The sequence below is a fragment of the Podarcis raffonei genome, chromosome 15 (genome assembly GCF_027172205.1).
Source record: "Podarcis raffonei isolate rPodRaf1 chromosome 15, rPodRaf1.pri, whole genome shotgun sequence".
NCBI classification, from domain to species: Eukaryota; Metazoa; Chordata; class Lepidosauria; order Squamata; family Lacertidae; genus Podarcis; species Podarcis raffonei.
The window spans coordinates 2,623,075-2,647,648 of NC_070616.1; the positions used below are offsets into that span (position 1 = coordinate 2,623,075).

General features: G+C 48.7%; 2 protein-coding genes across 10 annotated transcripts in view; one reads left to right on the forward strand and one right to left on the reverse strand.

Moving 5' to 3' along the window:
• The window catches only part of SPECC1 (sperm antigen with calponin homology and coiled-coil domains 1), a 111,029-nt gene that overhangs the window by 83,590 nt on the left and 2,865 nt on the right, over window positions 1-24,574 (forward strand). For 4 of the 5 annotated variants that reach the window (XM_053367626.1, XM_053367625.1, XM_053367629.1 and 1 more), the window contains 4 exons: window positions 1,501-1,654; window positions 2,497-2,599; window positions 16,171-16,287; window positions 17,522-17,581. In XM_053367626.1, the coding sequence (XP_053223601.1) occupies window positions 1,501-1,654; window positions 2,497-2,599; window positions 16,171-16,287; window positions 17,522-17,581 (434 nt within the window). The remainder of the gene's footprint in view (window positions 1-1,500; window positions 1,655-2,496; window positions 2,600-16,170; window positions 16,288-17,521; window positions 17,582-24,574) is intronic. The other variant, XM_053367628.1, reaches the window with a different exon arrangement.
• Window positions 6,876-24,574, reverse strand: part of ZSWIM7 (zinc finger SWIM-type containing 7) — a 78,656-nt gene continuing 60,957 nt past the window's right edge. The window contains exons 6-9 of one of the 5 annotated variants that reach the window (XR_008327845.1): window positions 17,071-17,206; window positions 8,781-8,945; window positions 7,789-7,883; window positions 6,876-7,317 (exon numbers count right to left, since the gene is read on the reverse strand). The gene's annotated coding sequence lies outside the window, so the exon portion shown is untranslated. Of the gene's footprint in view, window positions 7,318-7,788; window positions 7,884-8,780; window positions 8,946-15,603; window positions 15,912-17,070; window positions 17,207-24,574 lie in introns of those variants that run through there. The other 4 variants (XR_008327848.1, XR_008327846.1, XR_008327849.1 and 1 more) reach the window with 4 other exon arrangements.

Genomic DNA, 24,574 nt, shown 5'->3' on the forward strand with positions numbered 1-24,574 from the left:
GCAACTGGTTGGCCATCGTGGACTATACGGGCCTCCTTTGCCCGCTGCTCTTGTGACGTCGTTCTTACGCTTGTGGTTCTTACACTGACTTACACAACCGGCCCACCTATGTCAGTATTGTCCGCTTCCCCTCTGCCCCTTGTCCAATGGCACTGGCAGCAACCAATCCCTCCAGCGGGTCTCCACACGCCCAGTTTTCCTTGGGACGGCATTGGTTGCTTTTTTAGAGAAGCAACTTTTTAAAATGAGGAACCAAAGAACCTGCTCTACGTGCAGGGGAGACTTTTTTCCTCAGAGCTGCCGCGAGGGTCATTAAAAAGGGTGCCGTTTCCTGGATCTTCCTGCAGTTGCAGAACAGCCATTACCTTAATTGAGCAGATAGTCAGACACAGCAGAAGAGGAGCAGAGGGAGACCGCAGGCGTCTCCTTGCTGTAGCCGTGGAGTAAATGGCCGGGGAGGATCTGAGCCAGGGATCTCTCGGTGGGGTGGGCAGAGGTGGGGGGACTCCTGTTTACTGGAACAGCCATAAGACAGCAGGATGTGTGACGTCCTTTTGTTAAGTCCTCTAATACTCCTCAGTCGTTCCTTCCTGTATTGCAAACTCAAGCCCCCCCCTGGGCCTGAACGTTGCGTGGTCTTCACTTTCCTCCTGCAGCCCTTGTGACAACGCCAGCCACTGCCAACCTGGTGCCCGTCAGGCGTTCTGCGCTGCAATTTCCATCAGACCCCAGCCAGCAGGGCAAAAAGGGTGCGAGACAGAGAAAGCTTACGGCTAAGCTTTGCAGCAGCAGAAGAAAACATTTCTCTGCGTTTACTTCTTTGCTGTAGAAAAGGGGTTGTCTCTGAGCAGGAAAAGGCAAGCTTGGGTTGACACATGGAGAGTATGTGCTCTGTGCGCCAAAGCCTTGAGTGGTAGGGGCTTATTGGAGGGAGACCCTCCTCTTTGTGTGTGTGGAGGGCAGAGGTATCTTCTTGAAATCAGTTCATAGAACAGGGGTAGGCAACCCAAGGCCCGGGGGCCGGATGTGGCCCCATCGCCACCTCAGTCCGGCCCACGGACAGTCCAGGAATCAGCGTGTTTTTACACGAGTAGAATGTGTGCTTTTATTTAAGATGCACCTCTGGGTTATTTGTGGGGCCTGCCTGGTGTTTTTACATCAGTAGAACGTGTGCTTTGATTTAAAATGCGTCTCTGGGGCATAGGAATTCGTTCATATTTTTTTCCCAAAATATAGTCCGGCCCCCCACAAGGTCTGAAGGACAGCGCGCCGGCCCACGGCTGAAAAAGGTTGCTGACCCCTGTCACAGAATCACAGAATTGTAGTGGCAAGTGACCCCCCCAAGGCAGGAATCACAAAGAACCCCCAGCAGGTGGCTCTCTGCTTAAACAAGGAAGGAGAGCCCTACCACCAGGCATGCACCAGCAGCCCCCACCCCACCCCAAGGAGGCATCATGTCTGCAAATGACGGTTCCTTGTCTCTCTCCTCTCCCCGCCAAGACTTGCTGAAAGGGAGAAGTGAGGACCTGAAGCCAGACCACTTTCTCCGCAAAAGCCCCTCGCTGGAATCCCTGAGCAAACCGCCCTCCATGTCCTTCTCCAGCAGAATGCTCCCCTCCACCCACAGCGGCCTGAAACCCCCCAGCAAGCTCAGGTAAGCGAAACGGAAGCTGAGCTGAAAGAGAGAAAGGAAGGGGGGATGGAGGCTGCCTTTGCCTGAGCCAGGCCATTAGGCCCTATATTGCCTAGACTGGCTGGCAGAGGCCCCCAGGGTTTCAGGCCGGGTTTCCCCCCCAGCCGTGCCTAGAGAGGCTGCCAGGGACTGAACCGGGGACATCTGGCATGTAGTGCCGGTGCTCTGCCACTGAGCCAGTGCCTCTCCTGGGTGCCCATGAGTGCTGTCTGTCAGTGCTGAGCGACCGAGCTCCTGCCATGCATGCGGAATCGTAGAATTTTAGAACTGGAAGGGGCCACGAGGGTCATCTAGCCTTGCAGTGCAAGAATCTTTCACACCACGTGGGGCTTGAACCCACAGCCCTGGGATTAAGAGCCTCATGCTCTGCTGATCGAGCTCAGATGTCACCGGTTCAACACCTAGTGGCACCTATTTGTTTATTCTTAATACATGAAGCTATTAAAACGTCACCAAATCATAAAATGCAGAGCAGATGGCCCCCTGGTCGATTTTAGCGGCGTAGGGCTGAGCATGCTCAGTGGTGAGCATGGCCATTTTGGGGACGGGGAGGGCATGATGGACTCTCCCAAAGAGGGCACAGCTGGCTAAAATAGGAACCTGCCACATTTCCCCTCTCTGTGGGTTTTCCTTATAGCAAATGCATAAATTGGCCACCAGTTCCCCAACATGGTGTGTGTTTTTCGGTGTGTGGGGGGGCACATGGGGATGGCAGCCATCCCTGGCCCCTTTTCAGAGCGGAGCAGTCCAAGCGGAGTAATGGGAGGTTTGTTAACAAAGCTTTTTCCTCTTCCTGGTTCCAGCGTGGAGAGAAAGGACCCTTTGGCCGCTTTGGCGAGGGAGTATGGCGGCTCCAAGAGGAACGCCCTGCTGAAATGGTGTCAGAAGAAAACAGAGGGGTACCCAGTAAGTAAACGGGCGGCTTGCTTGCGTGGGTGGCTGAGTTGTTTGCTTGTCACAATGGGATCATTTTGCCCCAAAACACCACTGTGGCAGCAGCCAAGCCCTTTCCTTCTAGGTGCTCACAATAGTACATAAAAACAGGAGCCAGCATTTGAGCAGGGGGCATGGAGTATATTTCCATTTGCTCCTCAGACAATATGTGCACCCTCTTCTCCAGCAAACGCCGACTCCCTTGGCAACATGGGATGCTAAAACAAGTTTCCCATCCTTATGATTCTGAATTAAGAGCTGGTTTATGTAGGAAGCTGCCGTAGTCAGACCCTTGATCCAACCAGCTTGGTATTGTCGACACTGGCTGGCAGCGGCTCTCCAGGGCTTCCCGACAGGAGTTCTCTCCCAGACCTGCCCGGAAGTGTCAGGATTGAACCCAAGACTCTCTGCATGCAAGCTATGGAAAAAACCCCACTCTCGGACGCAGAGCTTTTAAGCACAGACCTTGCGCTTGGAAAGAGCAAGGCAAAAGATAAATGTGGATTACGCCCTGGCAGCAAGTGAGACTCTGGGCCAACTAGCTCAGCAGTGCCCACACTGACTGGCAGCTCCAGGGCTTCCGGCAGGGAGTAATTCCTAGCCCTCCCCGCACATCTGCTGTTTGAACCTGGGACCTTCTGCATTCAAAGCAGGGGTTCCCGATCACTCCACTACAACAGTTTGGCTCTTTCCCCCAAGTTTACAGTGGGTCGCCAGCCTGCCTGTTTAAAGCAGCATTTGTAGAATTAATGCATTTCAACACATTTTGCAGGCTGCGCAGTAGAGTGCCCTGTCTCGGAGCAGGCGAGGCAAGACACTGCTGGCCTCATTCGTTGCTGTGCTTACTTGGAATTGAAGGTCTTAGAATCATAGCAGAGCTGGAAGGGACCCCAGGGGTCATCTAGTCCAACCCCCCCCAGTACAGGAATCTCAGCTGAAGAATCCCTGACAGATACCTAGTGCCTGACCTGTTTCCTGCCCACACACCCTGACTTCTTTGCACAGAGATCAGGCACCTATTTAAGGAGGCATGTGTTCCCATAACTCTGCGGGGAACTTAGATGAGGCCTTGCCTCAAAGCAAGCGCCTATCCAAGCGTCCGGTGGTTTTTGTTGCTTTTAGTGCGGGGGGAGCAAGTTTGTTGCGCAAGACCTCCCGATCAGCAGCAACTGCGCAACACAAACTTGCCAGCGTGTGATTGAATCCTGCCCCAAAATACCGACAATCTGGAAAGCGCCCTTCGTCTCTCGCTTCAAAAAACAACCACCCACCTCTCCAGTCCAAAACACACACACACACACGTCCCCTTGGTTCAAAGGACAGCAGAATTCCTTTGGTTTATTTTTAATTTTGGCTCTCGGAGGGATCCCTGCGGTTCCTGCGGCAGCTGCCCAACCCTCTCTAACAAGGCGGCGGCATCTGTAATTGTTGGCCGAAACTTCAGCGAGGCATTTATTTTATAGATCTTTCTCTTCCTGCCTCTGTTATCTTCAGAGCATCAAACAAACCCCACACGTTTGCCTTCTTCCCCTGGCAGGACAAAGCTCTCTGTGAGGTGGGGGTGGTTGTTAGCGGGAGCGCTGAGCCCATGAGGAGGGGCATTGTGCTGGGCAGCTTATGCATTCCCCCAAAGTGAGCTGGCGGACTTGTTCATTTTAAGAGCATAATACCACGAGAAGAGCCTGCTAGATCAGGCCTGTGGCTGTCTAGCCAAGCACCCTGCTCTCACAGTGGCCTGTTGCGTATTTAGCAGATTAATTGCGCTGCAGAAAGCGTGCTGGGGAGACCACACGTTCAGGAAACAATGAAGAAACACAAAAATATATTTTGCATGGCTTTAATTACAAAAACAAAAACTCCTCTTACATTAAATCTATAAGTACGACCTACCCATTCACCAGGGTACTGAGAGAGGTACACGCTGCTCTTTCATAGCTGTCAACTTTTCCCCTTTCTTGCAAGGAATCCTATTTGGAATAAGGGAATTTCCCTAAAAAAAAGGGAAACAGTGCCAGTTATGTGCTCTTTACATACTATACCCAACTGCTGACACAGCTTAATTAACACAACTTAAGAGCACCTGCTGTACTGCTTCACAGCTGTAAAACTAGGTCATGATATTTGCTCTGGCCTTTAAAGAAATACACATCTTGTGAAACAATAATGCACCTTAAAATCATTCAATATGGCCAACCAGAAGCCTGTGGGACAAGAGTCCTCTCTGCTCCTGTGGTTTTCCAGCAGATGGGATTCAGAAGCATCACAGCCCTCAACTGCGGAGGCAGAGCAGAGCCATCCTGGCTAGGAGCCATCCATAGCCATGAATTTGTCTTGCAAAGCCATCCAGTTTGGCGGCCCTCACTGTCTCTGCCACCAGGCAGAGGGCCTTCTCGGTGGTGGCGTCTGCCCTGTGGAACACCCTTCCACCAGATGTCAAAGAGAAGAACAACTACCAGACTTTTAGAAGACATCTGAAGGCAGCCCTGTTTAGGGAAGCTTTTAATGTTTAACAGACCACTGTATTTTAATACTTTGTTGGAAGCCACCCAGAGTGGCTGGGGAAACCCAACCAGATGGGCGGGGTAGAAATAATAAATTCTATTCCATTCTATTCTCCTGTGGGAGGGAGTTCCACAGTTTAACCATGGTGCTGTGTGAAGGACAATATTCTACCTCCACTGTCAGGAGGCAAATAATGCCACTGAGCATCAGCTGCTGAGAACTGTGGGGAGAACTGCTCTGGTGCTCAGGTCCAGCCACTGTGGGAACAGGAGGCAGGAGTAGACGGGCCCCCTTTGGCCTCATCCAGCACCCAGGCCCTTTTTGCATTCTTATGTCTGGATGGCTTTATCCAGACTGCACCTTGTAAGGGTTTTTGAGAGAATTCGCCGACTAACCAACTGGATAGCTCAGTTGGTTAGAGCCTGGTGCTGATGACATCAAGGCTGCAGGTTCGATCCCCGTGTGGGACAGCGGCATTGCAGGGGTTGGACTAGATGATTCTTGAGGTCCCTTCCAACTCTTAGGATTCTGTGATGCATAAGTGTGGCGTAGTATATTTCAGACTGCAGTTGAGAGAAAAACGGAAACAGATCTGTCCAGCCCTGTTGTGACATATCCAGATGCATACGTAAAACGTTGAAAGCAGCCTACGACACGGCGTCAGTTACAGCAAGGGATTTTCCACTTTTGATAGCAGAGGCTTTGGCTTCCACGTGAGCCCCGCTCCTGGTCTCTGGCGTGGAGCCCAGGGCAACCCCACTGGGCAGGCCTGAGGCCTTTTCCTGTTGCCACGAGCTGCTCTTCTCGTCTCCTTCACCCTGTTGACATTACGGCCAGTGACATGACGTCTTGACGCCTCTCGAGCTCCGGATTCCCCTCTATCCCAGAGACCCAAATAATTCATTTCATGGAAGCAGATCTGTGGGTGTTGATGGAGCCATGTTTCTCTCCCCTGCCAGAACCCTAAACTTAATCTCTCTTCCTGAGAAACTGACGCCTGCGAGCAGCAGGGAGGGGGCAGCCCCCAGGCTCCGCGCTGCTGGTGGACTAATAACTCCTGTTCTTTGCTCTCGTCTCCTCGCTCTTAGTCTCATTAGCCTCCGTCCTCATTAATCACGTCATTAGCAGTCGGGTCATGATTTAAGTGCTCCGGCTGTTGTTGATCCGACGAAGAGGAGCGATTTGTCATGGGGCCAAAATCATCCAAATCCAGCTTCTTATCTTAGAAGACAACAGCCCTAACCTAGGGATCAAGCGGTACTTGTCTCTCTTTCCCCCCTCAGGGTTGCTGGACACACGCGAGAAAGAGAGAGAGAGAGGGCTCGGCCTTCAACAGAGCCAGTGTGGTGTAACTGGAGTGTCGGACTAGGACCTGGGAGACCAGGGTTCGAATCCCCACTCAGGCAGGAAGCTGACCTTGGGCCAGACCCTACCTCTCTCGGGCCAGCCAACCTCACAGAATGGTTATGGGGATTAAATGAGGAATTTGTCTGACCCTCTTTTAAAGCCGTCCAAGTTGGTGGCCATCTCAGCCTCTTGAGCTAAGGAGTTTCATAGTTTAACTCAGCTGTGTGAAGCACTCCTTTCTTTTGTCTTGGCCCCCAAATCTCTCAACAGAACAGCTCCAACCAGACACGTGGAGCAGGGAAGAACCGTAGAATTGCAGAATTGGAAAGGACCCCCCCCCAAAGGGCCATCCAGTCCAGCCCCCAGGAATCGCGGCTAAAGAATTCCTGACAAAAAGATGTAGCCTGAAGAGAAATGCATTTAATGACACCTTGAGGCTATGAACCAGCATTTTTTTTAAAAAAAATGGCTTGAGGATTTCTCCAGGCAACAACCTACTTCATTAGATGCTCAGTCTGAGTGAGTGAAACCTTAGATGAGAGCCAAACCGGAGAAGTACGTTTTCCTTTCTGTTTTGTAAACAGCAAAATAATGCAGAAATATCCTTTCCCTTGCCCACCTCCCCCTTTGGAGGTAGCAGCCCAGCTGTTGAGGGAATGGGGTTTTCTGGCATTGAGCGAGGCTGAGGGAATCATCTCCGCATGAGGGGTTCAGGCCCTCCGTGGCTGGTGGTGAGGCCTTGCCGTCAGTGCCTCAGTGTCCGTCAGGGAAGGCGTGTGGTCCTTTGGGGAAGACTGAATACCGCTGACCTTTTGGCTGCCCCCGGACACTTCAGATAATCCCTGAAGTAAACAAGGGATGCGTCATTAATCGTTCAAGCAGAAGCCAGTTACCGTAACTTAAGGGGCTGGCCAAGATTGCAACAGGCTCCTCTCCAACCTGAAAGACAGTGGATCGAGTTCTTTTCCCTAAGACTAGGAATAATATTACCGGCCCCTTGGAAGATTCAGCCCTGTCAGCCCAACAGCAAAATGTAGATTTGAACCCGCATCTCCTTGGCTTCCTTGTTCCAGTAACCTCTAACCACTACGCAACACTGTTTCTACAGCAATTTAAGGTTGGCAGGTGGGAGGGAGGGAAGATGAACCGCATTCCAGCCCCAGGTAAGGGGGAAAGCCTTGAATCTTCCCCACAAGGGGAAATCCTCTTGCGGTTTTATTCTCTAATCCGGGGGATTTTTGGAGGGCTGGGTGTCCGCAGAGAGGTGGTTTCGTAACAAGGCGCACACCTGATACAGCCAGGTGGAATTTTACCTCTCTTCAGTGGAAACTGCAAGCCGGATTCTGACACTTCGACACTCCCACAGTCCGTTCCGCACAATCTTTCCTGGGTCACTTGGGGGCCGGTTCTACAAAAACGAGACTCTCCCAGTTTAGGATTCTTTGGTTTGAGGGGTGCAGTCAGGCAAACCTGCCCAGTTCCATTTCTCTCCTCTGCTCATTCTTCCAACCTTAACCATTCAGCGCTCTGCCTTTCCACATTGGTCTGTGGAAATGCATCAGTGCTTGAGTGCTAATTTCGCCATCTGTAGCAGCCATGCTTCTGAATGCCCGTTGCAGAAGCCACAGGAGCAGAGAGGGCTCTTGTGCTCGCGTCTTGTGCCCGTGGGCATCCGGTCAGCTGCTGTGGGAACAGGAGGCTGGACCAGATGTGCTCCCTTTCAGTGCTTCTTGTGTTCCTAATTCAGCAGGGCTTTTCTTACGTTCCTAAAAGGGGACTTTTTTGCAAAACAATTTTCCCCAACACAATTTTTGCATCCCTTCCCCCCATATACATTCTGTTTCATGCACGTTTTATCTTGGTATATGCATTTCTATGTATATACATTCTATTCTATATATTTATATATATATATATGTGTGTGTGTGTGTGTGTGTGTGTGTGTATATATATATATATATATATATATATATATATATATATATATATATTCTATGCACATACCAGGATAAAGCGTGCATAAAACAGAATATATATGGGGGGGGAGGGATGCAAAAATTGTGTTGGGGGAAATTGTTTTGCAAAACATTACCTGACTGGAGAACTGCAGAGCAAAATTCAGAGAACTGTGCTTCGGTCCACATTTCATTTCAGAAAGTGCGAGTGCAGTGGGTTTGCCTTTAAATGCAAACTGAATTGGATTCCTCCCTTGCCGCTGCAGTGGGGAAGATCCTTTCAGCAGCAGAATCTTGTTTCTTTTCCCCAAGGAGTGATTTAGAGGCCTGTCAGTTCAAAAAAATCTCACCAAGCCCATATTTCTTCCTGGAGACTTCCTGGCTGAGGCCTGCCAACTCCGTCTCCTGCCCGCTGGTGATTTACCACGATGCCTCTCAGCAGCTGAGAGCTGGCAGGGGTCGGGCTGAGATAATCCCCCAGAGTTTTGCCTGCCTTATCGCCTGGCAGAAGTTCCCTGTGTTGAAAGAAAAGACCTCAGCTTAATGGAGCTGATCTGTGAACGGGGTAAAGGAGGTTGCGTTTCAGAGATAATCACCCTCCTCTTCCCCCTGCACACACAAAATTCAAACAACTCTTTCCTGGTGGCCCAGGGCTTTGCACAGATGTTGTACAGATGCAAAGAGGGGAGGCCAGAGGAAAATGGGCAAACTTATTATTTATTGCATTCCTATCCCTCCTTTTTCTCCACGGAGCTGGTGGCTCACACGCCACTCTTCCCTCTGCATTTAATCCCCACAACAAAAACCCCGAGAGGTAGGTTCGGCTGAGAGGCAGTGGCCAGCCCAGGGTCACCCAGTGAGCTTCAGGTGGAGATTCGAACCTGGATCTCCCCGAGTCCGACACTCTAATCCCTGCACCATGCTGGCTCTCAAAAAAACCAAGCAAAACATCCAAGAAATAAAAATGAAAAGATGCACAGTGGCCAAGTGTGGATATTTTCCCACGGATTCCCGAGTCACGCTTTTATAAAATGGGAAATGGCTTTCATCGCTCGCTCCACATTTCCTCTCGCCATGCCCTGGCTTCCAGCAGAGATCCAGGCTCGTGTTATCCAGTCTCGGCTTGTTGTCCTGGTTTGTGGACCAGCTGGAAAAGCGCATGGCCATGCTCCGTGGTGGCTCTAAAGGAGGAGTAAAGGTAAAGGTAAAGGTACCCCTGCCCATACGGGCCAGTCTTGACAGACTCTAGGGTTGTGCGCTCATCTCACTTAAGAGGCCGGGGGCCAGCGCTGTCCGGAGACACTTCCGGGTCACGTGGCCAGCGTGACAAGCTGCATCTGGCGAGCCAGAGCCACACACGGAAACGCCGTTTACCTTCCTGCTGGTAAGCGGTCCCTATTTATCTACTTGCACTTGGGGGTGCTTTCAAACTGCTAGGTTGGCAGGCGCTGGGACCGAGTGATGGGAGCGCACCCCGCCGCGGGGATTCGAACTGCCGACCTTTCGATCGGCAAGCCCTAGGCGCTGAGGCTTTTACCCACAGCGCCACCCGCGTCCTAAAGGAGGATTAGGCAACTGCAATGAAGAGGAGAGGACTATCGAGGTCTCCTGGCCACAGTGGCTCAGATCTGCCTTTGCAGACGGAGGCAGCAATGCTGGAAGACACAGGAGGGGAGAGTTGCTCTTGTGCCCGGATCCTGCTTGTGGGTTTCCCAGAAGAGGCACCTGGCTGGCCACTGTGAGAACACGATGATGGCCTTTGGCCTGATCCAGCAGGGCTCTTTTTGCATTCTTGAAATTGCTAAGAGTCAGACCTTCACCTGCAGACATCTAAAAATGGACTGATAAGGAATGGATTTACCGTCTTTTTCCGTGTATAAGACTAGGGTTTTCCCCCCTAAAAAAATAATGTCAAAAATTTGAGGGTGTCTTGTACACAGATGGGACGCCGGTGGCGCTGTGGGTTAAACCACAGAGCATAGTACTTGCCGATCAGAAGGTTGGCGGTTCAAATCCCCGTGACGGGGTGAGCTCGCAAGTGCGAGTAGATAAATAGGTACCGCTCCCGCAGGAAGGTAAACGGCGTTTCCGTGCGCTGCTCTGGTTTGCCAGAACCAGCTTAGTCCTGCTGGCCACGTGACCCGGAAGCTGTACGCCGGCTCCCTCGGCCAATAAAACGAGATGAGCGCCGCAACCCCAGAGTCGGCCACGACTGGGCCTAATGGTCAGGGGTCCCTTTACCTTTATCTTGTACATGGATACATCTCCCCCCCATTTTCTTATATTGGAGTCCCTAAATTAGGGGGCGTCTTACAGATGGAAAAATATGGTACCATTTTCTCCAAACTTGCAACTTCCCTTGCTGGTTTCCCTTTGGGGCATCTGCTTGGCCCCTGTGGGAACAGGATGCTGGACTAGAGGGGCCATTGGCCTGATCCTGCAGAATCTTCTGTACATTCTGCCTTACCATAAAATATCCAAGGCTGTTTTTAATGAGGATGAAAAATAGAATTGTCATGGAAACTAGGAAATTAAAACTGGTGTGTTGTGTGTAGCAATAATTATAATAATAATATTGATGAAAATTATCTGAAAACTAAACGTATAAATCCCCAGATGTACAGTCACTTACCTGGGAGTAAGTCCCATTGGGATTTGGGTTCTGAGTAAACTTGCAGAGGATTTGCACTGTAAGAGGCAGGGAGGGCCTGAGAACATTAATTAAGAACATACTTCTGCAAGAATTTTGGCGATATAAAACAAATTAAATCTCATTTAAGTATCTCCATTTGCTTCATCTTGGATTACAATTTCTACTTCCTCCTCCATCTTCTCTCTCTCTCTTTCCCTCTCCAATTCTTCTTTGTTGTTTTATTATTTCAATTATAAGCCCGCAGTCTCAGCCCTATTGACTTTTCAAATATTTGTGCAAGCCTGTGTTATGTTAAGCACTTTAAGAAATAGTGAATCGCATCCCTGCTTTGGCTGTCTCGAAATACTGTGACTGGGCAGTTGCTAATCGGTGGCTGGGGGCTTTCCCGAGGGGGAAAATAAAAAGAACTGACATGGTCCCTTGATAGCTGGCAATTTCTCTCCCCAGCCCTTGGTAAGCAATGCCCTTCAGCGTCTGGGAAGTGCAGAGGGAAAAGGATTGTGTCTCATCTTGAAGTGGAGAGAGGTTTCCTTTCCCCCTTTTCCTGGAACTCTAGCTAGCAGGGCAGGTTGCATGGAGCTGGGCAGTTGTTTTGGAGAATCCAGGATATCCTTATTTTGGGGTGAAATGCAATGACTTTCCAGCAAATTCAGCACAGAGGGGCCAACAGAGCACTGTCCTACCAAGAACATAAGATGATTTTGCTGGATCAGGTCCATCTAACCCAGCCTCCTGCTCTCACAGTGGCCGAACAGATGCCCCAAAGGGAAAGCTGCAAACAGGACCCCAGAGCAGGAGCCCTCTCCTCTCTGTTGTACAGTGGTGCCTCGCAAGACGAAAAGAATCCGTTCCGCGATTCTCTTCGTCTAGCGGTTTTTTCGTCTTGCGAAGCAACCCGCTTAGCAGATTAGCGCTATTAGCGGTTTAGTGGCTTAGCGGCTATTAAAGGCTTAGTGGCTTAGCGGCTAAAAGGCTATTAGCGGCTTAGCGGCTATTAAAGGCTTAGCGGCTAAAAGGCTATTAGCGGCTTAGCGGCTATTAAAGGCTTAGCGGCTTAGCTGCTAAAAGGCTATTAGTGGCTTAGCGGCTTAGAAAAAGGGGGGGGAGCGGGGAAAAAAATCGCAAGACTAGCAAGACGTTTCGTCTTGCGAAGCAAGCCCATAGGGAAAATCGTCTTGCGAAGCAACTCAAAAACGGAAAACCCTTTCGTCTAGCGGGTTTTCCGTCTTGCGAGGCATTCGTCTTGCGGGGCACCACTGTATTCAGCTGAGGAGGAAGAGCAGAGCCGAAGGGGGAAAAAGTGAAGAAAACAAAGAAGAGAGACCACGAAGAAAAAGAAAAAAGGAAAAGGAGAGAAGAGGGGAAAGAAATGAAAAGAGATAATAAAGAAAGATAAAAGGGGCTTCCAATTTTCCATTTGCGGGTTACATAAAAAAAGAAAAAATACATTTAAGACATTCAGTCCATAATAACACCCATCTTTGCCATGTTCCGTTAAGCAGTCTTTCTTTTAAGTCTCAAGATCATTCATTTCTTTTTTGCACGAGAAATCCACGGGGGGTTCCCGAATTGTTTTTGGTCAGTATCCACCGTGTTTTCTCTTCAACGCCAACTTTGCCTCCATTCATTCCCACCTCCGTTCCCCTGTACTGGAGGAACCTTGCGTCACTGGGGAGTCACGCATTTTGGCAGGTCTTTTCTGGACCTTTTCCCCAGCTCTGCAGCATCTTGGGGGGTTTTTTTTGAGGCAAGGTGGCCAGATCTGCATGGGAATGATGCCACCCTCCCTCGTCTGAACGTTGGAAGGTTTAGGACAGAGAAAAGTCCCTTCTTCAAGCAGCACATAATCGAACTACAGAACTCCTTGCCGGAGGAGGAGGAAGCAGGGATGGCCACTAACCTGGGTGGCTTTAAAAGAGGACCAGTCCATGGAGGAAAAGAGGGCTATGGATGGGTCCTAGCCAGGCTGACCCTGCCCTGCTTCCGCAGTCGGAGGCAGCAATGCCTCTGAATGCCAGTGGCTAGAAACCACAGGAGGGGAGCGTTGCTGTTACTCTCAGATCCTGCTTGTGGGTTTGCCATTAAGGACACCTGGTCAGCCACAGGATGCTGGGCAAGGTGGAGGTCCTTTGGCCCAGTCCATCAAACACTTCTCATGTTCTAAATTCAACTTGGAATAGACCCACAGAAATGGATGGACACAAGCATGAGAACAGAATCCTGGACTAAGATGGGCCATTAGCCTGATCCTGCAGGCTCTTCTAATTCCCTAAGGGACCCCTGACCATTAGGTCCAGTCGCGGACGACTCTGGGGTTGCGGCGCTCATCTTCCTTTATTGGCCAGGGGAGTCGGCGTACTGCTTCCGGGTCATGTGGCCAGCATGACTAAGCCGCTTCTGGCGAACCAGAGCAGCGCACGGAAATGCCGTTTACCTTCCCGCCAGAGCAGTACCTATTTATCTACTTGCACTCTGACGTGCTTTCGAACTGCTAGGTTGGCAGGAGCAGGGACCGAGCAATGGGAGCTCACCCCGTTGCGGGGATTCGAACCACCGACCTTCTGATCGGCAAGCCCAAGGGTCTGTGGTTTAACCCACAGCGCCACCCGTGTCCATCTAATTCCCTAGTGTCCTCCTATCTAAGTTTCCCTGGCATTGCTTTTGTCTTCTGCAGCCAAGGTCGAGGATGACATGGGCAAGGCGCTGCTCGCCCTCCCCGTCGCTGCTTCCATCCTGTCCCTCCCTCCCAATCCCTGTCACAAGCAGGATCTGCAGGATGTGGGATCTGCGCGTGGCCGTCTGTCCAGGCGGAAGGGGAGAATTCGCCTCCCTGGTTTAGCTAAGCAAAGTCAGGATAGCTCTTTTCTAGGCTGACTTCCTGCTTGGCCAACTGACTCTCCCACCTGCTCTGAGGTTTGCCTTTAACACTGGCAAGGTCACAGCAACCCGGGAGGATAACATCTCAGCAGGTCTCAGCCCTTTGTGAGGAAGTCGGGCTCTGTTTTGTTCAGTGTTTGCCTCTCTCCCAGGAGCTCAGGGGAGGCATTATCCTCGCCACAAAGAAGGCCTTTGTGGTGTAGCGTCAGGGAGACCAGGGTTCGAATCGCTGCTTGGGTAGGAAGCCTACACTGGGCGTCCCTGGGCCAGTCACTTTCTCTTACTCAGCCTAACCCGCCTCACAGGGTTGTTGTGATGATAAAATGGAGGGGGGGGGAGAAGCATGTAAACCGCCCTCCCTGCTTGAGCTTCTTGGGACTGAACTGAATTGCAAACAAATCCGGGCGAATGACCAATAAGCAGTTCACCTGGAAATACCAGCAAGGAGCCACAGTTCCTGCCCACCACAACAAAATTTCCAGGGAAGGCAAAAACTAGTTTGTTAAGAAAACCCCCAAACTCAGTTGCATGGGTGACTCTGAGTCATCTCTCTGCAGTAGATTATCTTAAAAGTTTTAAGTGTCTATATGCTTATTGCATTTATAAATTTTAAATTTATTGTTGTACATGTTTTAAATGTTTGTTTTCCTTCTGGGATTGTATCCCCAAGTGTGTTTTATAAGCTGGTCTCCGACCGTAATAAATTATCTAAGATGATGATGATGATGATTATTACATACGAAGGGCAGTATAGTGGCTTTGACTGCTCCTGCTCCACTGACCACACCAGCCCCACAGATCAGCCCCGTCACAAGACAAGCATAGGGTGGTTTGTTTTTTCCACCCCGGTGCAGAATGTCTGGAGAGGCATTATTGAAACCCAAGAAGCTAGCGGTTAATGGACAGAAATATTCCGCTTTGCTCCCCTCCCCTCCTCCTCTTGAAAAGCAGCAAAGTGAATTAATCCAATCTTAGCAGAGCTCCTTAACGTAATTAACACAATGCCGGGAGGTGGAGGTAATTAAGAATTGGGACAAACAGTTTCTCTTCTCCCCCAACGCCCCCAGATCTTTGCCTCCCGCAGGACCTCCTGCCAAAATGTTAATTTCACAGGCAGTGGGGCAGCATTGATCTAGTCCTGCCAACCTGCTTCCCAAAGGCCTTTTGTTTTGCATTATTGCCACTGATAGGGAGTTGATTGCTTGTTTTGTCCCACAGGGACGTCCAGCCTTGGCGCACTTGTTGATCTTGTGAGGCAGGAGGCGTTGTAAGAATGCAAGAAGAGCCCGCTGGATCAGGGTCAAGGGGGGCCCATCTAGGCCAGCATTCTGTCCTCACGGGGGGGGGGCAGCCAGATGGCCCAGTGGGAAACCTGCAAGCAGGATCCAAGCACACAAGCACCTTCCTCCCCTGTGGCTCCCAGAAGCATCGCTGCCTCCGATTCTGGAGGCCAAGCATAGCCATTGTGGCTGGTAGCTGTCGGTGGTCTTCTCATCCATGAATTTGTCTAATCCGCAGCAAGGTTCCAGTCCTCATGGTGCTGAATAGGAATGAAGGAAGCTGACTTATACACTGAGGGGGGAAAGTTTTGATCCCCTGCTAAATTTGCCCATTTGCCCTCTGACAAAGAAATGACCAGTCCATAATTTTAATGGTAGGTTTATTGTAGCTGTGAGAGACAGAATAAAAACAGGAAAACCCCCAGAAACATCTGGCCTCTGTAGTTGCCAACAAGGGTTTTGCCACCAAGTACTAAGTCATCTTTTGCAAAGGGATCAAATACTTATTTCACTCATCATAGTGCACATCAGTCTCTGACTTTTGTCTTCTGGGTTTCCTCTCCCGCTGAGCTCACCGTCCCTTCAAATATATAAAAGGATGTCATATAGAGGAGGGAGAAAAGTTGTTTTCTGCTGCTCCAGAGAAGCGGACACGGAGCAATGGATCCAAACTACAAGAAAGAAGATTCCACCTAATCATTAGGAAGAACTTCCTGACAGTAAGAGCTGTTCGACAGTGGAATTTGCTGCCAAGGAGTGTGGTGGAGTCTCCTTCTTTGGAGGTCTTTAAGCAGAGGCTTGACAACCATATGTCAGGAGTGCTCTGATGGTGTTTCCTGCTTGGCAGGGGGTTGGACTCGATGGCCCTTGTGGTCTCTTCCAACTCTATGATTCTATGATTGATTCTATGATTCTCTTTTCCTCCCGCAGAATATCGACATCACCAACTTCAGCAGCAGCTGGAGCGACGGCCTGGCCTTCTGCGCCCTCCTGCACACCTACCTGCCTGCCCACATTCCCTACCAGGAGCTCAACAGCCAGGACAAGGTGAGGCCCCTCTGCCACCAGCATCCTTCAGATGGTGGGCGATTTGGTGGGGTGGGGAGAAACCTTTCCCCTAGTGACGTGGAATGGAATTGCAGGGTAAACACACACACACACACACACACCATTCCTGACCTAGTGACCTTATTTAGTATTTAGTCATTTCATAAAATGTATTATATGCTGCTTGGTTGTAAAGAAAAAAAAGGGGGGGGACCAAAGCAATAAAATTTAACACTAGCAGAAAAGTAGCAGCCATGATTTAAGACTCTCAGAAAGTTAAAATAACAATAGACTAAACTTGCATCAGCTTTCTAAACCTCTGGACAGGCTTGTCTAAACGAAAACATTTTGGCAGACCCCAAAAAGAGGACAGTGAAGGCGGAGCCTGACATCAATTGCCAAGGAGTTCCAAATATAATCAGCCCCGAGTTTTTAAAAAATAAAATAAAAATACATGATAAGGTTAATGTTTGGTTATTTATAAGTAGTTCCAACTAATGAACTTTTAATAACAGTTGTAAATAATAAAATATTGATCCTGCCTTTTAAAAACATGTTTTAGATTTTGTGAGTGTGCTTTGTTTTTCCCCCTGGTTTTTAATATATGTTATTTATTTTTTGCTGTAAGCTGCTTTCAGTTGCATGGGGGGGGGGAAGCAACTAAGAAATTTAATTAATAACAATAGTCCAGCAATATCTGGAGGGCCACCTGGGTGCCTTTCTGCTGTAGCTACAATAATAAAGTCTTCCAGGAAGAAGCAGAATCTGAAACTTACTTCTCACCTGATTGATGTATGCTTGAATTCACTTCCTTTTGTGGGTTTTGAATCAAGGAGTGCCTGTTTTCTTTCAGTTGTGGGTTGTGTTTCCTGGCGAGGTCTTTGCCATTTGCACCTCGCCTAAGCCCTCTATTTCTCACCTTTTTTAAAAAAAGCAATTTATTTTGCAAAATTTCCCCCTATAAACACACATTGTGGGGTTGGAAAACTGCATTGCAAAATTCGGAGCAGTGCAAGTTTCAAAGAATCATGGTGTTTTGGTTGGCTTATTGCTTTAGGAAGCACCGATCGGGGAGCTTTCCCATTCAAAGGCAAACAGAATCTATGTCCTCCCCATCCACAGCTGTACCCGTGGCAAATGCCTGATGGCAACTGGAGGGGGGGCAGGCTAATGTCAGAGAAAACAGCCCTTCTATCCTGACCTATTCGTTGTCTTTCTCTCCCCCTCCCCACAGAAAAGAAATCTCCTTTTGGCATTCCAGGCTGCCGAAAGCGTTGGCATTAAACCCAGCTTGGTGAGTGCTTTTGTCCTGGGGAGATGCATTGCGCCAATATAGCATTGGAGGGGATGAGGCTGGCGGGGGGCTGGGGGTGTCATATTTGGACCTGCAGGAAAACAGCCAACAGGAGCATGGCTTCAACTCCATTTCACCCTCCCTTCCATCTAATTCCCCCACTTTAAAACCAGCGGCCATCTTCCGCCGTCACATCTTGTGGTTGTGAGTTCCACAAGTCAAAGAGTGCGGTTGCGTGGGGAAGACCCTCCCTTTTAATCATCCTGAATCTCCTCTGCCAGTCAATTTCAGGGAGTTTCTGAGCTCGTCAAGAAAGAAAAATGCTTGGTTGAGGGTTTCCTGTTGTTTGCCGAACCCACCAAGGTGTTGTGATTCAGAGCTCGGATAGTTCAGATCCGCTGCTCCTTTCGGTTTAGAAAAGCCAGCCTTCAATCCCAGACTGCACAGCTATTTATTTTATGGCATTTATGGTCCACTGTTCCTCCCTGTAGCTGGTTTTTATCCTCCTGACAGTCTTGTGAGGCTAGACTGATTTGCCTAAGGCCAATCCCCAGCAAATTCCACAGCTGACTGGGGAATCTGAACCCAGCACCCCCAGTACAACCTTGTCTCTGACTCTGCCTGCACGGGTTTCGATGTGGGGGCGAGCAAAATGCTGCTCGCGTTTTGCTTCTTCTATGACTTGCTCAAGTTTGCAACCATAAACATGTTTGCTGTGGTACAGAGGTGCGAAAGAGCACAGGGCTAACAGGAACACACCAAGCTCCCTTGCTCTCACTCTCTTCCTAAACCTGTTGAGTTAGCACTTCTAAAAAGTCGTTTGCCCCATCGCACCACTCCAAATAACTTTTTGCACAGCTTCAGGGCTCTTCTTAAGATTGGGGGACAATGTGGCTAGAGGCTGGCGTGAGCCCTGAGTTGCAGAGACCTTGCTCAGGCTGAAACACACACCTCAGCGTGCATTAACTCACTCTACGTGGGGCTGCCCTTGAGACTGACCCAGAAACTCCAGCGGGTGCAGAATGCTGTGGCGAGACTCCTTATGGGGTCCTCGCCGTGAGATCACATTCACCCGGTGCTATACCAGCTGCACTGGCTCCCAGTGGAGGACAGGGTCAGGTTTAAGGTGCTGGTTTTAACCTTTAAAGCCCTATATGGCCTAGGACCCTCGTACCTACAGGACCGCCTCTCCTGGTATGTCCCACGGAAGACCTTATGTTCTTCAAATAAAAACATCTTGGAGATACCAGGCCACAGGGAGATTAGGCTGGCCTCAACCAGAGCCAGGGCTTTTTTGGCTGTGGCCCCGATCTGGTGGAACGCTCTGTCACAAGAGACTAGGGCCCTACGGGACTTGACATCTTTCTGCAGGGCCTGCAAGACAGAGCTGTTCCACCAAGGCACAGTCTGACCCCCTCCTTCTGTAATCCTCATAGAACTCTAGCCCAATGGTTGCCATTGATTTGATTCTGAACTGATTTTAAAATGAATTGATTTTAGAATGTATTTCAATTAATTGACTGTGATTTTATGTAAACTGCTATTTTTACTGTTGTTAGCCGCTCTGAGCCCGGCTTTGGCGGGGGAGGGCGGGATATAAATAAAATGTTATTATTATTAAGTGATAGGTCTCATCGCATGCAACCTTCCTCACCATCTCCAGCAACTTCAGGAAGGGCTGGAGACCTCAGAGAGGTCCTGTGCAGATAATGCCAAACTAGATGGCCAACGGTCTGACTCTGTTAAGGTGCTTCCTATGTTCCTGATTCAGAGCCATGAGGGTGTTGAATGGTTTATTTAAATGTAAAGGTTCATCATTGTTCCACTCAATGTGTATGTCTTTAAGGGGCCAGAGCAAGGGCCAGAGCAAGATAACGAGACCCAGCTTTACAGCTGTGAAACACAGCAGGTGCTGCTGAGTTGTATTTGATTAAGGTGTGTCAGCATTTGGGTGTAGTATATAAGGAGCAGCACCTAGCTCTCCCATTACCCTGGGGGATGGGTTGGTGGTTGGGTCTGGTTTGGTTGTTAATGTATTTAGTGTAAAAGGAGTTTTGTTTTTCTTATTAAAACCTAGTTTAAGTTATTTTTGAGTCCTTTATTTTTTTAATGCATGGTCTCCCCAGCAAGCTCTCTGCGCTACTAAACTGCAAACAGCCAACATCTTTGGTTATGGGCCCAGCTGCTGAGTGGATGACTGCATATTTTTGGACTCTGAGAAAGGTTTGAAAACTCCTTCTCCTGTTAGCATAGTTCTGTGGGTCTGGAAGAGTTCCAGAATGGTTGACCGGGTTCTTGAAGCTGAGAAGGCTCTGGTCTTCCCACAGCTAACAGATGAGAACTATAGTTTATGGTCTTTTCGGGTGGAGGCGCTTTTGACCTCTAGAGAAGTATGGACCTATGTAACTGATGACCCGCCTAACCCTGTGACTAATGCTTGGTCGAAAGGAGATGCAAAAGCCAGGGCGATAATTAATTTGGCAGTCAGCGACCAGCAAGTAGTCTATATAAGAAATAAGAAAACTGCCAAAGAAATGTGGGACAGTCTTGCAGCAGTGCATGTTAGAAAAGAGTCAGCATCTGCATTGACGTTTTTCAAGCAGTTGTACCAGACGAAGTTGCAGCCTGGTGGTGATTTGGCAGCACACTTGAGACGTCTGGAGGCAATACGCTGCGAATTAATTCGAAGGGACATGGAGATACCTGATATTCAGTATGTTTTTATCATTCTATGTTCCCTTAATGAGGACTTTGATGGTATAGCTAGCCAGATATCTGCCGTTCCACCAGCACAATTAACTGTGGAAGGGGTAACGGCAAGATTAATGGGCGAGTTGGATAGAAGGGAGGCTTGTGCCATAAGCACTCCTATTTCAAGAAGTAATGAGGAACACCATATGCAAACTTGTGGTGATACAACTATATTTAAAGCTGCAAAGCGTTGTTGGTTCTGCAATAAGCAAGGACATTTTGCAAAGGACTGCAGATCCAAAAGAAAGCAAAGTACTCCCAAGTCTGTTTCTGTTCGTCAGTCACGGTCGTCAGCCCAGCAGCCGACATCGTATAGTAGAGACAGAAACGAGCCGCGAGTTTTCCATGCTAGGACAACAGATCGTAAAAGACTTAAACGTGCCAAGTGGAAGTCTTTTGTTGTGGACTCAGGAGCATCTCAGCATATTTGCAACGATCGAAGCTTGTTTATTTCTTTCGAAGAGGAAATTGGTAATGTACATTTAGCCAATTCACAAGTCTTGCAGTCGCTTGGCAGGGGTACCGTTAAACTTGACTCTTTAAACATTACAATAGCGAACTGCATTTACTGCCCGTCAGGGGACAATTTATTATCAGTAAGGTGTTTTGCTCGTCAAGGCATAACTGTGCGTTTCTTAAAGTCAATGTGTGAGTTTTTCGATGGGAACAAACGTCTATTGTATGCCCAGGAATCTGATGGTTTATATAGACTGTATTTTCGCACTTACTCCCAATCGCCTATAAATTGCAGAGCAGCACAGTCAAGCCAGGGGTTGAGGAATGTAAGGCCACATTCCGGGTGTGTCCATGAGGCGCACAGAATTCTGGGACACCTGAATTTTGCTGATGTAATTAAGACAAAGAATATTGTTAATGGCCTCAACTTAAAACCATGTAAATTTTTTATGCAATGTCTATCCTGTTGCAAGAATAAGATTAAGGTTGCACGCAAGGGTAGGTGCACAGATAGGAAAGTAACTGAGCCATTTGAGCGTGTACATTGTGATTTAGTTGGGCCACTCCCACCATCATTAGGAGGTTCTAAGTACTGGCTTACTCTGATAGACCAGTATAGTAGATATTGTTGGACTTATGCAATAGCTGAGAAGTCCCAAGCATTTGAGAAGTACAAAGTTTTTTGCAACTGGGTAAAAACGCACTTTAAAAAACCTATTAAGAACCTGTTTTCTGACCGGGGTGGAGAATTTGTTTCTGAGGATTTTGAGAATTTCCTGGAAGCGCAGGGGACTACTCATGAGTTATCTTGCCCCCGAAGTCCCTGGCAAAATGGGCTTGTTGATGTTGTGCAGCGTGACCTACAGGCAGGGGTTAAAACGTATCTGCACGATGCTAATCTGCCCAAAGACTTTTGGGCTGAAGCGCTTAATGCCTTTTGTTATGTTAGAAATCGCAGTTATCATTCTGGTTTAGATGTCACCCCCTATGAGAAGCTGTTTAAAAAACGCCCTAATCTGAAATACCTACGCATTTGGGGTTCAGATGTAATTATGCATTATCCCGCTAAGCAGAAATTGGGTGAACGTAGTGTCCAGGGAAAATTAATGGGCTACCAGCAGGGGGCGTACAGAATTTACATACCAGCAACTGGCAAATTTCATATTACCAGAAGCATGATACAAACAGTAAATTGGAATGGAGTTGCTGTCTTCCAAGATACTGATGGTATAGATAATACTGAGGAAGAAGAGGAAGAAGCAGCAGCAGCAGCAGGAAATGGTGCTTCTGAATTAATGGAAAAAGACAAAAAGTCTGTTGAATCTGATTTGTTTGATTTAAAGTCACAGGGACCCGAGGGGAGGTTAGATTCTCTTGAGTTTTCTGACCGTGAACTTAGCTTACAGGCATCTCTTCAATCTGACAATGATTTACAACCTGAAACTAGTGGTTCACTTAGTCCCATTAAGTCTGAGGAGTCTGACTCTCCTTCCGGACTGAGACGTTCAGATAGAAAGAGACAGAAGCCACAGCGTTTTGCAGATGAACATTTTAATACTGTGTATGCCAATAAGGCAGTTTTTGAGCCAAAAAGCTACAATGATGTTCAGAAATTACCTTAAACACACCAAACATTATAGGTTGCAGTTTACAACATGTATTGACAAAGGTTTTGAAATTTTCTGCGATGCATCTCATGCAGTGGAACAAAATAATTGCAGGGGTGTGTCTGGTATGGTGTTTTGTTATAATGGTTGTCCATTTGAATGGAAGTCCCAGACACAAACCATTATTTGTCTCTCCACAACAGAGAGTGAATTATGTGCATGCGTTCAGGCCACTCGTGATGTAGAATGGTATCTGCAAGTATTTGCAGACCTACAGATGCAAGTAACACTACCGGTAAAAGTTTACCTTGATTCCCAGAGCGGACTTGCTATCCTGTGTTCAGAGACCAATACGCAGCGCACTAGAGTCTTAAGGTTACGTTTACAGTTTGTAAAGAAACTAATTGCTGACGAAATGATTGTATTTGAATATGTTCCAGGTGACAATCAAATTGCGGACATTTTTACTAAAGCACTTCCAAAGATTACACATGAAAGACATGTACAAAATATGCTTTATGTTTTTGTTCCACAATGATGAACCGCAGGGGAAATGTTGAATGGTTTATTTAAATGTAAAGGTTCATCATTGTTCCACTCAATGTGTATGTCTTTAAGGGGCCAGAGCAAGGGCCAGAGCAAGATAACGAGACCCAGCTTTACAGCTGTGAAACACAGCAGGTGCTGCTGAGTTGTATTTGATTAAGGTGTGTCAGCATTTGGGTGTAGTATATAAGGAGCAGCACCTAGCTCTCCCATTACCCTGGGGGATGGGTTGGTGGTTGGGTCTGGTTTGGTTGTTAATGTATTTAGTGTAAAAGGAGTTTTGTTTTTCTTATTAAAACCTAGTTTAAGTTATTTTTGAGTCCTTTATTTTTTTAATGCATGGTCTCCCCAGCAAGCTCTCTGCGCTACTAAACTGCAAACAGCCAACAGAGGGCTGGAATCTTATTTTCAGAGGAAGGGCCATATCTCAGGGGCAGATCACCCCCTTTGCATGTGGGAGGTTCAAACGGCACTGCCAAGCAGGGCTGGGCAGGAACCCTGCTGAGTTCCCTCTGCAGTGCAGACCAGACTGAGCTCAATGGACCAAGGGCCTCACTCTGCATAAGATGGCTTTCCTTAGGTTCCCTGAGGCTCCCCTCTGCCCTCGGACAGTATTAATAGAATCTTAGAATTGTAGAGTTGGAAGAAAAGTATTGCAACCCCTTGCCAGCTCCCTAGAAGCCTTGTCAGCCAAAAACCAGCCTCCCCTCCCCACCAGAGAGGGCCCCTCCGCCAAACTCTCCCTGCCTCCATCTCCTGAATACCTTCCCCAAGTGCTCACGGCTCTCTGCCCCATCACCAAGTCTTCCTGGCACACAACCGTCAATTCGCCACCCCGTTCCCCCACGTTTTATGTGAGCTTGGGTGTTTCAAATTCATTTCTTTAAAAGGCTTACGGCCGGGATTTAATTACTCTTGGCTACCACTCCCTCCTTGAAAGCCTTGCCAAGCAGATAGGGAGCCCTTCCGGCACGGGAAGGGGGGGTGCTGCTGTTCCTGGCTGCCCCCCTACTCCATTCGCTGCCGCGAGAGGGGAAGCGAAAGCCGTCACGTTCCCCGGGGCTCAGACGTGTTGGGTCCAGTGTGTGCGTGGGATCAGAGATCCGCTCCCCCCCCCCGCCCAGTTTTCTCTCTCTGGAGCTTCAAGGGAAGAACTGAGAAGCTTCAGCAGAAAGGAAGAATGTTATGAGGATGTTGGGCAGGCTGAGACCGAGAGGGAGGTATGAGAGACACCTTCAAATATCCATGGAAGATGGAGAAAGCTTGTTTTCTACTGCTCCCACCAACAAAGGAGATTCCAGATAAATATCATCATCATCATTTATTATTATGGCTGGGTTTCCCCAGCCACTCTGGGGGGCTTCCAACAAAATATTGAAATACAATAGTCTATTAAACATTAAAAGCTTCCCTGAACAGGGCTGCCTTCAGATGTCTTCTAAAAGTCTGGTAGTTGTTGTTCTCTTTGATATCTGGTGGGAGGGCGTTCCACAGGGCGGGCACCACCACCGAGAAGGCCCTCTGCCTGGTTCCCTGTAACATGACTTCTTGCAGTGAGGGAACCACCAGAAGGCCTTCGGCACTGGGCAGCGTTTCTTATGGGAAGAGTTGATTGACAGTGGAATGGACTCCC